The sequence below is a fragment of the Malania oleifera genome, chromosome 8 (assembly GCF_029873635.1).
Source record: "Malania oleifera isolate guangnan ecotype guangnan chromosome 8, ASM2987363v1, whole genome shotgun sequence".
Lineage (NCBI taxonomy): Eukaryota > Viridiplantae > Streptophyta > Magnoliopsida > Santalales > Ximeniaceae > Malania > Malania oleifera.
The window spans coordinates 48,210,868-48,225,725 of NC_080424.1; the positions used below are offsets into that span (position 1 = coordinate 48,210,868).

General features: G+C 34.6%; 1 protein-coding gene across 2 annotated transcripts in view; it reads left to right on the plus strand.

The window, feature by feature from the left end:
- Positions 1 to 14,858, plus strand: part of LOC131161699 (isoamylase 3, chloroplastic) — a 116,129-nt gene that overhangs the window by 71,955 nt on the left and 29,316 nt on the right. For both annotated transcript variants that reach the window (XM_058117642.1, XM_058117643.1), the window contains exon 19: positions 1,710 to 1,789. In XM_058117642.1, coding sequence (XP_057973625.1) covers positions 1,710 to 1,789 — 80 coding nt within the window. The remainder of the gene's footprint in view (positions 1 to 1,709; positions 1,790 to 14,858) is intronic.

Consider the following 14,858-nt stretch of genomic DNA (forward strand, 5'->3'; position numbering starts at 1 on the left):
ATGACCATTTTAACCACCTCAAGAACTTATACGGTTGCTAGGTTGTAAACCAAAATCGCCTTGTGTAACTAAAAATCTTCTTAGTGCTTGGGGTTTAAACATTATTTGCATGATAAGGAACATGTTCTTGAGGAAGCACGACGAATGCCGGAATAAACATCAGTAAAGGATGGCACTTAGGCACTACCAAGGATTTGGGACTGAATTGCCTTAAACTCGGGTTTCAAACCACTAGCACTTGAGGGACTATTATCTACTACTTCTTTTGCATCTTACAAACATCATTGGTCATGGGTTGCACGATGTTAAGTTCCTCATGGAATTGCCTCATTTATACAAAGTACTCTGGGAGACTCCTATCTCCATATAGCTTAAAGTACTTTAGGGATTGATTGTACATACATCTAATGTTACTGTAATAGAGGAGCTTGATGTAATCTCAAATCTCCTTGCATACATCTAGATGCATGCATACTTGGCAATCTGGGTTCCATTGAGTTCCACATAAGGGAGACAATCAATGCCTCTTCCTGAATCCACTTCTTTCTTTTTATCATCAAAGGGCCTAGATTGGAACAGTTGCTCATATTTACCTAAGCCTGTCAAATATATCTTAACAGCCTTAGACATCTAAACATAATGCTTTACATCCGTCATTTTGGTTGTTATCTCTGCATGTGATGAAGGGAATACACTTTTGGCATTGGTGGACTCCATCCAAACACAAAAATGACACGAACAATAGACAAGGATGACGACTGGAACAACCACAAACACGGTGAACCACTAAAACAACCACGAGCAAGTCACTGACAGCCAGATATAACACTGCTACAGCTCCAAAAAAAAAATTACATATGAACACTGCTACTGTCCCAATGGACCAACAGATGACCTTAATAGTGCCAAAAAACTAACAAATTTTCCCGAGGAAATGATTGAAAAGAAGTTGGATCTTTGATAAGAAGTACATGACTAACAGCTTGATATTATGGTGTATGGAAGGATTTAAGTCATTTTGGAGAGAATCAGAAAAAAAACAGGCTGGGAGGATGTCTCATGAGTCACGCACTGGTGTGTGGGGACAGAGCTGCCAGCTGTCGCATGGGGGTGCTGGGGTCTCCTCTAGCAATGAGATTTCACGCACTTATGGATTGGAGGGTTCTGTGACTAAGCATGGGTTTGGTTTCCAAAATATGGAAGGGTTCTTGAGATTCTGAAAAGGACAGCGTCTAGGAAGTTTCTGGAGATTCTCCGTGTTTTCCAGCAACCCTTGGAATTTTTTCTGTTCTCTAGAGGTATGTTGATCCTCCCATAATGTAAGATTTGCATAGGACAATCAGGCTTAGGGTTTGGTTTGGTGGTAAGGTTTAGGTTGGATCTTTCTATGATACCATGTTGAAGCATTGGTTTAAATGGAAGACCTAATCACAATGGTAGGTCTCTCCCTCCATTTGTAATATATGTCAAACACACGCTGATGACCATAGCACTCTTATTAACTCATGTTAGTAAGCACTAGCACATACTAATAATGCTAAATGACCAAAATAAACATTGAAAAATGTTTATTGAGCTTTAACATGTTGATGACCCCTGCATTTGTTGTTTTTCTGTTGGGCAGAGAATCTATTCAAAATTTTGTTTTAGTTTTTAGCTAGTTTTAGTTATTCCATGTCCAAATGTTTCATCCTGTTTTCATTGGGCAGGAGAAACTACTGATACTAAAATTGAAGCTCTGCGCTCACGGCAAATGAAGAACTTCCATCTGGCACTAATGATATCCCAGGTAAATGTATCGCAATTTCATCTTTGTCATGTGATTCATGTCATAGTATATGCAATTTTAGCGTTTTATTTGATCCTATACTGCATTGCTGGTACATTAGAGGTTCTTTGATCATGTACAGGTTGGATAAATGGTCTCCAAAGTCAATTTTCACTTCTTAACAATTTTTCTCACTTTGTGATCTAGAATCTAGATGGAAGAGTAACTTGATTAGTCTTGAAGTCTTGACAATTTAATTCTCTTGCATAAGCTGATTTTTTTTGCCTGGTAAAGTTTAGTCAAATGTTGAGAAGGCATTTGTTTGTGTTTTTCCCTTCAAAACATTTATGAATGAGTTGTGGCAGATGTTGAAGCAGCTGTGGCACTGTGGCAGCAGCAGCTGTGGTGGTGTTAGTGATGGTGATTGTAGCTGTGGTTGTGTTATAATGCTATGGCAAAGTTTTCAGATTGAGAATCTGAATATCTCTTGTGCTTTTCTTTTTTCTCGCAAATGGAAAACCATGAGGTTCATTCTCTGTTACTAGCAATCTGTCTATTCTCTTGGACTCAGTTCTTGTGAATGTTTTAGTTACTTAGAAAACTTTGCGAGCATTGTAAGTCCAAATCTTAGAGCAGATCAGCAGTTTATTTCAGTGGTTTTTAATTTTATTCTTTCCATTGGAAAGGAGAAGAGAAGAAGAGAAAGAGGAGACTAACTGGTGGCAGTTTCCGATTCCTCTTCTTTCCCTATATATATATATATATATATATAAGTATATGACAAAAAACGAAGATTTTAAGAGAGAATATACAATCAACGCGAGGATTCCATACCTCAAAAAGAAGAAGGAAAAATAAAATGAAGAAACAAGAAGAAAAAACATTAAAAAAATCCAACTAAAAAATGGAAACTAAAATCAACCAAGAAATACACTCTGTAGTTCCCTCTGACCCTTATTCACCTTAGATTTACCACCATCAAGCCTAACTTCATTTCCTCCATGATCAGACAAATGGAGGCCAAAGTTATCCAACAAACTCTGAATTTGAAGCTCCTTCCCAGATTTTTCTTGAGCTGAAGTAGGCAGAATTCCATCTTTTTCCTTTCCCTCTTCGTTAGATGCATTGTCCTAAAAAATATTAATAACATCTAACCCTTCTAGAGGAGGAGGCAGCACATAAGATAAATCCCCAGGACGATCAGAAGAAAAGTTGGAAAAGTAACCATTCTGATCCTGAATTTGATCCAATAGTACCCTCGCTCCCACCACATTATTACTGAAATAGCCTATTCTCTTCTAACAATTTATAATCATCTATTTAGTTCCCAAATTTCCATTCTTAATTTAAAATTAAGACTCAAAATTTTAGTCCTTGATTTAAAGTTATTCTAGGTCTATCCCTCCCCATCTCATTGACTCTTACATTAAGTAACTCACTTTTTATCACTAGTGCATTATATTTTTGACATTAGAATCTTAGATCCCATAGTGAACAAGGATTTGACCACTCAAACTTTCTAAAGATATTATCCTAGATTGTGTGGAATGGCAAAGGACTTATAACCCCTAATTTTTCTCTACCTAAAATATTTTCTTCTTTCACAATAAACCTCACTTAGAGTGTCGTTTGCTAGCACTTCATGGAACATGCCTACATAGCATGGAATGACAAAGAGATATAGCTAACCCCAAAACTTTCTCGCCCTTAATTATTTTCTTCCACAATTAACCTCACTCAATGTGTTCTCCACTAATATCCTTTTTGGTTGCTAGTGGCCTAGACATGTTAATTAGGGTGGGTATGGGTTAAGATGGGTAGGGTCAAAATGGGTTGGGTAATTTGTGACCCATGTATCTATTTATGATCCATTTATTTAACATATTTGACCCACTTATAATGCTACCCATTTAGACATGGGTCAACCCATTTACCCATTTAATTTTAAAGCATATGAAGCCAATTGTTGAAAATCAGGTGAAACCTATAGTTTCAAACATTATCATTACCATATCCAAACATTATCATTACCATATCTTTGAGGGTTACTTGATCTATTGCTCAATTGATAATAATTACGTAATGTTTGGTTTGCAGAATGCCTATTCCTAAGAATAGGCTAGTTTTAGTTACTTAGTTACAATTAGTTATACAAGAAATTATGTTGTTACTATAAAGTAAATAAGAATATCAAACATTTTACGAGTTCATAATAAGGAATAGACAAGGAATAACTATTCCCAAATTTTTCATCATGAGGATGTCTATTCATCTCTTATTACACGTTGAATGAAATAATTAGGAACATACAAGGAATAACTATTCCCTTAATTCTCAAAATTTAAACTATATTCTATCTTATTCTAAAGAATAATTATTCTGTTGAACCAAATGAGCCGTTAATTTCATAATTATGAGTTATGTTATTAATTAAGTATTACATAGTTGAATTTCAAATGATATAGTCAATATTACAATTATGTACATATATAATTACATACATATCTGAACCAAATCAATTATGTACATACATAATCACATAATTACTTACATATTTGAACATTGAGCTGTCCATAATTACAAAATTATGTACATATATCTTTAAATTATTATGATGTTTAATTTCAAATGGCAGGTGTAACCAACACTATAACTACATACTTTCATAATTATGGACATATCTAAACTGAACCAATTACTTAATTACATACATGCAAGCATGCAAATTAATTCATTTGCATAATTGAACTAAATCAATTGTGTATGCTCATAATTGTGTAATTACATATATATTTGAATCGAGGTGTCTTTAATTATAAAATTTTTCATAGATTCCTAAATTATAGTATGATAATAGTTGTAGCCCTAATATGATTTAATTTGAAATAATAGTTGTAGCCAATACTATAACTACACACACACACACACACACACACACACACACATACACACACACACACACACACACACACACAGAGATATATATATATATATATATATATAATATTACGAACATATCTTAAGTAAACCAATTACGTAATTACATACATGTGTGTGTGCATATTAATTGGTTTGCATAACCAAATCGAACCAATTGCATACACTCATAATTGTGTTACATACATGTTTGAGCCAAGGTGTCCACAATTACAAAATTATGTATATATTTCTAAATTATAGTATTGTTCACATAATTTATTATATAGTTTAATTTTGAATGATAGTTGTAGGCAATAATACTATAGTTGGTACAATTAAATATCTATATAATTACAAACATATCTTAATCGAAAAAAATTACGTAATTGTGTACCTGCATGCATGCATATTAATTTGTTTGCATGACCAAACTGAACCGACTGCGTACACTCATAATTGAGTTATACATACATATTCAAACCAAAAATTAATTATGTACATGCATGCGTGCATATTAATATATTGTCTTGGTTAAGGACGAAGACATTAAAGAAAGATGGCGAAGTTACTTTAGTAAATTGTTTAATGAAAACCAAATAAAAGGCTTAAACTTAGAATTGTCAAATGAGGAAAAGACTAAAAATATGAGATTTATTTGCAAAATTAGAGATAACAAAGTTAAGTTTGTTCTAAAAAAGATGAAAAATGGGAAAGCTAAGGGACCAGATAACATCCTAATTGAAGTTTGGAAATGCTTAGGTGATAACGGAATGATATGGTTAACTAATTTATTTAATACAATTGTAAAAACTAAGAAAATGTCAGATGAATGGAGGAAAAGCACTTGAATACCTATATACAAAAATAAAGGAGATATTCAAATTTGTAGTAACTATCGTGGAATTAAATTTATGAGTCATACGATGAAACTATGGGAAAGGGTAGTTGAATAAAGATTAAGGTTAGAAATGAAGGTCTCAGAAAATCAATTTGGTTTTATGCTTGGGAGATCTACCACAGAAGCTATTTATATTTTAAGAAGATTAATGAAAAAGTCTAGGAAAAAGAAGAGGGACTTGCATATGATATTTATTGACCTTGAGAAAGCATATGATAGGATACTTAGGGAAGTTCTATGGCGGGTTTTAGAAAAAAAGGGTGTATGTAATAGGTGTACTGATGTCATTAAGGATATGTACGATGGAGTAATGTGTCTAGTGTAAGGACTATATATAGAGAAACTGGAGAATTTCCAATAACCATAGGTTTACATCAAGGATATTCTTTGAGTCCTTATCTTTTTGTTTTAGCGATTGTCAATTGACTAAGAGTATTCAAAAGGAGGTTCTATGGTGTATGTTGTTTGCGGATGATATTGTATTAATTGATGAAACTAGGGACAGAATAAAGGTCGAGTTAGAATTATAAAGAGAAGCTTTGGAATCTAGAGGCTTTAGGATAAGTAGAAATAAGACAAAATATATGAAATGTAATTTTAGTAATGATAGGAGGAATATTGGGGACAAAGTTAAACTTGATGATGAAGAAATAAATAACACTTGTAGATTTCGATACCTTGGATCTATTATGCAATCTGAAGGAGAAATTGAAGATGATGTAATGCATAGAGTTAAAGCAGGTTGTGTAAAATGGAGATGTGCTTTAAGTGTGCTCGGTGATCGTAGAAACCCTTAAAATTGAAAGGGAAGTTTTATAGGATAGCTATAAGACCAGCTATGCTTTATGGATAGGAATGTTGGGCAACAAAGAAATATAATATTCAAAAAGTAAAAGTTGCCGAGATGAGAATGCTTAGATGGATGAGTGGTATAACATTGAAAGATAAATTATGGAATGAACATATTCGCAGTAAGTTAGGTGTAGCTCCTATAGGGGATAAGATAAGAGAATGACGACTTAGATGGTATGGACACTTGCAACGTAGACCACATAGTGCACCAGTGGGGAAGAGTGAGTAAGTTATTGTGGGGGGTAGTAGAAGGGGTAGGGGTAGACCTAAAATAACTTGGGAAAAGATAGTGAGTAAGGATTTAGTATCCCTGAATCTGTCAAAAGAAATGCTGCATGGTCGCATATATTGACTAAAAATGATTTATATAGCTAATCCCCTAAGTGGGACTTAAGGCTTGGTTTTGTTGTTGTTGTATGTGTGCATATTAATTGGTTTGAAAAATAAACCGAACCAATTGTGTACATTCATAATTGCGTAATTATGTACATATTTTGAACTGAGGTGTCCATAGTTATAAAATTAAAATTATGCATATAGATTTACATATTATAGTTTTGATTAATTATGTGATTATTTAGTTTAATTTCAAATGATAGTTGTAACCAATACTAATTATATATCTATATAATTATGGACATAACTTATGTAATTATGTACATACATGCATCCATATCAATTGCTTTGAATAATCGAATTGAACCAATTGCATACATTCATAATTGGGTAATTATGTACATATTTGAACCAAGGTGTACATAATTTCAAATGATAGTTGTAACCACTACTATAATTACATACCTATATAATTACAAATATATCTAAAGTGAATCAATTATGTAATTATGTACATGTATGCATATTAATTAATTGGTTTGAACGATTGAACCGAACTAGGTATGTGCATACATCATAGCATAACTACATACTTATTAAAACCAAGATGTTCATAATTACAAAATTATGTAGATTGATTTTCGAATAGCCGCCAATGCTATAACTACATACATACGTAATTATCAACATAGCTAAATTGAAACAATTGCATAATTGCATACACACATGTATATGAATTGGTTTGGACAAACCAAAACAACCGTGTACTTAAATGATTACGTAATTATATAAATATACGAAGAACTATCCCTAATTACATGCATATATAGATATCAAAATTATAACATTAATTATGTAATCGTCGTATGTTTAAATATGCTGTATTTAATATATTATTATTATAATTAATTAGGTTGAAAATTTAAATGGGTTGATGGGTTAAGTGGTTACAACTATTTTTACCCATTTGACTTTTGAATTTAAATGGGTCACCCATTTATGATCCATATAGGTGTACCCTAAACTATTTATTTATGGTGGGTTTGGGTGTGGGTATGAGTTGTATTTGCTACCATTATAGTGGCCTAACACTCTCTTGCTAAAATATATTCCTCTTTCCCCCACTATTTTTTTTAGTCAATTTTCAGGGGTCAAAAAAGGGAGAGAAGAAAATAGAGCTTTGACCAATATCATGAAAAATTGCTTCATTATGATATAAGAGACAACTCTTATTTTTTTTTATTTTTTTATTTTTCACTACCAGAATGAGAAAAATTGTTTCTTCTCATAATTCACCCAAAAATCTTACTCACAATCTCTATAAATGAGCTCCTTAAGGCATGATGTTCAGCAGAAATGACACAATTCAAATTATCAACATTTCCCTCACCAATTTGTTGGTAGTTATCCTCCAAGAGGATCATGTGGATGCTGGTTGCAGAACTTTGCACCAAGAAAATTGATGGAAGTGGAAAGAGTGGGTCCCCACTACTGGCCAAATGGATGATGGAGATTGTATCATGCTGTAGTTGGGTCTGAGAATTTGATTTGATTCATTGCAATTGTATCTTATGGTGGTGGGAGAATCCAACTGCTCCTCAATTTCAACCACAAGACAAGAGCCTTTTAACTAACTATGCACTCACTATCAAGTATCATTATCATTAATTCTTCATCATTGTCGTCATCGTACATTTTCGTCATCTGTTTGAGGTCCCCCCCTCCCCCTGCCGTGTTTAGGGCAACATGCATCAATCCATGGGGTTTTAGGAATATGCATATGAAAGAGCGCTGATTGTGTACTGCAATATCAAGCAAATGTTTATTTTTCAATTTAGCTACTCTATTAATTTAGGTGTAATCCCAAGAGGGGGGGGGGGGGAGGGTGAATTGGGTATTTAAAAAAACCTTTAAAATTATTTACCACTTAATCCCTATTTCTCTATTTAACAAATTAATTGCCAGGGTTTGAGGTTGATTTAAATTATTATATCAATGAGTGTTTTCCCAATTAATTATCAAGTGTGTGCGAGGTTATTCAAATATACACACATGAAATACGAGTAATGAAATGCAGTGTGGAAAATAAAAAGAGTAAGGGAAGAGAGAAGGCAAACACAATTTTTACGAGGTTCAGCCAACCTGGCCTACGTCCTCGCCTTGAGCAACCTACTTAAGGATTCCACTAAATCCCTGCTCCTTTAACCGGGACGGAGCTTCCCTTACATCCGTTGCTTAAAGAGGCACAATTTCTTCCTCACCCGGTTCACAACATGAACCGTGATTACAATATATAATTTCGAATCTGCAAAACAACTCAAGATTTGCTTCTAACAAAGCTAGTGAATTCAATTGAAGCCTAACACATATCCATATGATGAAACTTGAAGCTCAGTATATATGTAACGATACAATCGTTATATAAATGATATGCTTCAACACACAATTTCCATTTTTATCAAATCTCCCAAAATAATGATATCAATAAAAACTTTGGAGAAATTAGGGTTCTAGTTCAACTTGCTAAATGCACGAATATCAAATGTGAACTTATCAAAAGATTTGTCTTGAATATTATAATGATAAAAATCAATAAGCTTTCTTCCAAATATTCAACCACAATCTGATCTTTGTAATATGCAAATATATATATATATATATATATATATATATATAAAATATGATTTCCAAAGATCAAAATCTAATATAATTTTTTTCAGAAAATATCCTTCAATAATATATAGAGTTATGAACGCTAAGGGTATTCTATCAAGTAGTTTTGTAATAATGAAAATATCAAGTCTTTAAATGAAAACTTACTTGAATAAAAAATATTTAACTAATGGCTAAAGATTTTCTCAAGTAGTGATCTTATCAAAACAATTTAAATATATGCACACTCAAGATCAACCTCTCAACAAATATTCAATAATGGATTTTGAGATGAAAAACTGTTTGAAGAATAAATATCAACAATCAAATCAGCTTAGATGAAAAAAACTCTATGAAAATAAATATTAACAAGTAGATCGATTTTCCAAACCTCGATGCGAAAATGATTGCACAACAATCACAAGAAAGTCTTTTGAAGATCAACGTAGCTTTAGCTAGATTTGAAGTATACGATTTGAAATCCCCATCAAGAACTCAACAGTGTATTCTCAAAGTTGTGCTAATCTTACAATATGCTCAATCATTTGCCAAATGTTCTTTCTCTTCTTTCTTGTGTAGGGCACTAGGGTTTAGATGTTGATTTTTTAGGTATCCTTGCCCTTAGAATGAATCTTAACCGTTGGATAAAAAAATAACTCGCTTGTTCTCTCATTAAAAAATCAAATTTTTTAACTTTCCCGCAGATTCAGACGACTGAGGGTTAGAGCCCAGATGACTAAAGTTCCTTAGAACTTCAAAAAATTAACCTGGACATAGGGTCAGACGACTGAAGTTGGGGTTCAATCTTCTGAAGTGTCGGGTTCAGACGACTGAAGTCTGAGTTCAGTCTTTTGATGTGCTTCTGTTAGGTTCTGTGTTTCACCAATAATTCTTCAGACGACTGAACTTAATCTTCGTTCTTCTGAAGAAATTCTTCAGATGACTGAGCTTAACTTCGGTCTTCTAAACTGACCAATTTCTGGATTTTCGTTTTTAGTTTCAAAACTTTGTTTAGCTTTCTTTCTTGGCTCTTTTATAAAATATTTTCTAGGGTTTCAAAACAATCTCCAAGTCCATAAATATCCCCTAAAGATGGTCATGAGGTGTATGAGTACTAAGGTCAGTTTAGGGTATATTTTGAGCCTCTAATTAAATCATATAAAATATGTAAATACATTCAGTTCTAAGTACCCATTCCCATGACGTTCTTGAACTTGCCACTTGCATCTTCATTCTTCTACTCTTTGAGTTCCATGAATTGTGCCAAGATGTATATTCTTTAATCTGCATGGCTTCCATGACTTGTTATCCTTCCGTGCATGCTAAATATTGTTCTTATTCACAATCTCAATGCACAGATCAAATACCAAGTGATTTGTCATTATCAAAATAGGACTGGACTCATTGAGTCAACATACTCCATCTTGCTGATGAGTATGTGCGCATGAGGTTTGATTAATAAGCCTATTGGCCAATGCAAAAGATTGAACATGAGAATTTTTTTTTGCAGTTTTTGAAGGGATGGATAACCCAAACTAGCATGCCATTGATCTACACAAGAACCAAGAGTTGAAATTTAAGAAGCTGTATGATAAGAATCAGATCTACCACCACGTTGTCAAAAATAATACAAGCCCTCCTTCTGAAGCCCTACGTCAATCCTCTTTTTCGTTTGGAGATCTTGGAACATAATGGGAAGGAAAGGTCAGAGATGAGATGTAGTTAATTGACTAACAAGTGCAAGTGAAATTGAGGCATGTATAACACATAGGAAAGATGAATGAATGGAAAATAAAGAATATTGCGAAAACCATAAACTAGTGTAGCAGAAACATTGATAAGAGTAACCTTAAGAGTCTGAATTGTGTGTTTCAAGGACTGAAATCAATAGGCATTAACCAAGTGGGCTGTGGTAGCACTAGATATAAAAGACGGAGTTGGAGTTATTGAATCATGCTGACAAGATTGTTATAATCTTCTCAATACAATGATAATTAATATACTCAACCCCCAAGTGGAGTGATCAGGTGCACTTGAAGTGTCAACACTAGAATCACCCTCGGCAAGAGACTTGTTGGCCCGAGTAGGTTTCCCATGGAGATCCCAACACCAATCAATAGTATGATTGATCTTGTATGTGTGCAAATGTGAGAATTTCCAAGGTAAAGTCCATGTCTTTGTCCTTGTCCTTTGGAACTTCCACTATCACGGTTAGAGGTAGCGCCAATCATGGCTCAAATATCACATAAAAAACTTTACAAGAAGATTGAGACCATCTTTGGTGATCCATTGGAGTCTAGAATGTGCTCCTTTTATGGATAGTATGAATTCATTGATAAGAATTCGATCATGGACGGATTGAGACTTAGGACCCGACCTAGGCACCAACTTGGAAGCCAAGACCTCCGCCTTTTGCCTCTTAATCATCTCAACATGGAACTAGCTGATTGATAGATATTGTGTTCCTCCCACTTACCTGCCATAGTGCTATAATACTTAGTGATTGATGTAATCAGCTGTATTTATTTGATTTTACGCTTATATCAATTGTTTCTATTTATGGATACTAGGGGTACTTTTGTAATTTCTGAAATTTGGAGTTCATTTGGGTCAAATTAGCTTTGTGGTCCCTTTTGTAATATTGAGGGGGTAACTTTACGAAGGGATTTCTGTCTGGTGGGGCTGTAAGTGGCCTTTAGAGGGGGTTATGTGCAAAATAGGAGTTGGCTTCTTTTGGAAGCTTCAACCATAGCATAAATAGGAGTCTTCAGCCACTTTTCCAAGAGGTTTTATTTTTTTTGGCATTTTATATTTGAAAAGATTTCTCTTCAGAGCTCAGCTCAAGACCAGCTAGGATTTGAAGATTTGGAGTCTAGGGTTTTGAGGAGCTGACCCTGTGGTGCCTACTAGTCCCTCCATCGAAGCTGAGGCCAGAGAGGCTAGCAGGAATATGCTGTTACTGTTCTGAAAGTGTCAAAACAGGTACTGATTTGAGAATTGAGCTGCTGTTGTGACTAGAAGTTGTCTTATTGCTGAACTGAAATTCACAGCCATCATCTCTATATTAATTTACAGATTTAGTAGTTATTTGAATCCAAGAAAGGGGGCTAAAAAAACACTATTCTGAAATTTCAGTCTTCATTTCTGAATTTCTTATTCTATTTCTACTCCTATTTGCATCAAATTGGTATCAGACCAAGTTTGATATTGTGGATTCATGGCTGCAAGGGGCGAAAGACTGTCAAGATGTTTGGAGTTCTGCAAGAAGAAGTTGGACAACTTACTCTTCTTGTTACACAATCTATGGGTGATCAAGGTTTTCTAAATGATGGTGATAATGAACATGATTTTGTTTAAGGAGCAAGAAATGAAATTAGTGAGCAATCTGAGGCTGAAATTGACAGCTCTAGTGATGATATGAGTTCTGAAAGTGAAAGGACTGCTCAACAAAATGAAAGGCCTTCAAGATTGAGAGTTCACATTGTACGTGCCCAAAAAAATTCCAAAGAGAATGGTGCACAAGTAAATATTTCAGAATTTGATGGTGATATGGAAGCTGAAGAATTCTTGGACTGGGTTGATGGCATTGAGAGTTATTTTGAGCTGTGCCGCAAGAGAGGAAAGTGAAGTTTGTGGCAGCAAAGCTAAAGGGAGCTACTTCTACTTGGTGCAAACAATATCAAAATGATCATGATAATTGGGGAAAAAGGAAAGTCAGAAGATGGGATAAGATGAAAGAGAAGCTGAAGACTTAATTTGTAGCCAAGGATTATGAGAAAACCTTGTACCGAAGTGTTCAAACCTTGACACAGCATGAGAAGCCAGTCAAAGAATACACTCTAGAGTTTCGTCGGCTTTCATTGAGAGACCATCTTGCTGAAACTAATGCTCAAAGGGTTAGTTGCAATGTGAATGGTCTAAAAATGAGCATACAAGACCAAGTAAGCTTACAGCGTCTTTATAAGGTGAGCGATGCCTATCAGCTTGCACTAAAACTTGAGTCACAAGTTAACCGAAACATGCCTAAGAAGCGTGGGACAGAACACATCAATGGTACATCGACCAGTAAGGTGGGTGGCAGCACTAGAAGTGTTGGGCAGCAGTCCCTACATGTGCTATACAACCAACCAGCAACAATAGTGGGAAGGTAGCTCAAGTAAACCATGGCAAAATAGTGGTGAAATGCTATAGGTGCTTTGAGCTTGGGCACAAGTCCAATGAGTGTCCAAAGAGGGATGAAGGTTGAGTTAATCTTGCTGAGGATCCAGAGCTTGATGGTGAAGAGAATTTTGAAATTCTTGAGGAATAAGAGCAGCAACTGGATGCTGAAAAAGATGTGGCCACAGAAGGGATTGAGGGTAATGTTAAAGCTTTGATACCATGTTAGATTACCACTTTACCTAAAAGCTTAAGCTGTAAGGTCGTGGGCGGAAAGTTTCCAAATTTATTCAGTCAACTCTCCTTGATTATAGGATAAATTTCTGTAATTATGTAAATATTCTTAGGAGATATTCTAGGATATATTCTTAGTAGATATTATAGGAGATTTGTCAGCAATTGTCTTTCTTTCCTTTTGTTATTCTTTGCTTTATTATTTTTTCTTTTTAGATTATCCTTGTAGTCTATAAGACATTCAGATTGTACCTTATGTTAAAAAATAAGAACTACTATTTCAATTCTTCTCCACTTCTAGATGGTATCAGAGCCTGGGTTTCTTTTCATTTCCGCAGTTATAGCCTCTAAAACCTAGGCCTTATTGCCTTAACCGTGTTTAGCCTTTGTTATGTCTGAAATTTCTGAAACTTCCACCATGGCCAGACTTGAACCTATGGTCAACACCAAAACTGAAACCAAAGTAGCCCATACCGAACCCCATTTAGTCCAAATCACAAATATCTGTCTCAATGAAGCCAACTTCTTGAGATGGTCTTAGTCATTTTGAATGTATATTCGCGGGAGATGTAAGATTGGTTATCTTATTGGTGAAACCTAGGCCCCTGATAGAGCCGACCCATCATATGCTATATGGGATGTTGAAAATTCCATGATTATGGCTTGGCTTGTGAATGCAATGGATGAAGATATTAGTGCTAATTACATGTGCTATCCTACTGCAAAAGAACTGTGGGATAATGTTAGTCAGATGTATTCTGACCTTGGGAATTATTCTCAGATTTATGAATTGCAACAAAAAATTGGCAAGACCCAACAAGGGGAAGACAATGTTACTTAGTATTTTAATGTCTTTAAGGGATTGTGGCCAGACTTGGATCTATTCAATGATTATGAATGGAAGAGCCTTGATGATTGCAGCTACAACAAGATGATGGCGGAAAATGCAAGAATTTTTAAATTCTTGGTTGGAATCAATGATGAGTTTGATGAGGTCAGGGGGAGGATTCTTGGTAGACAACCTCTGTCTCCAATCGGAGA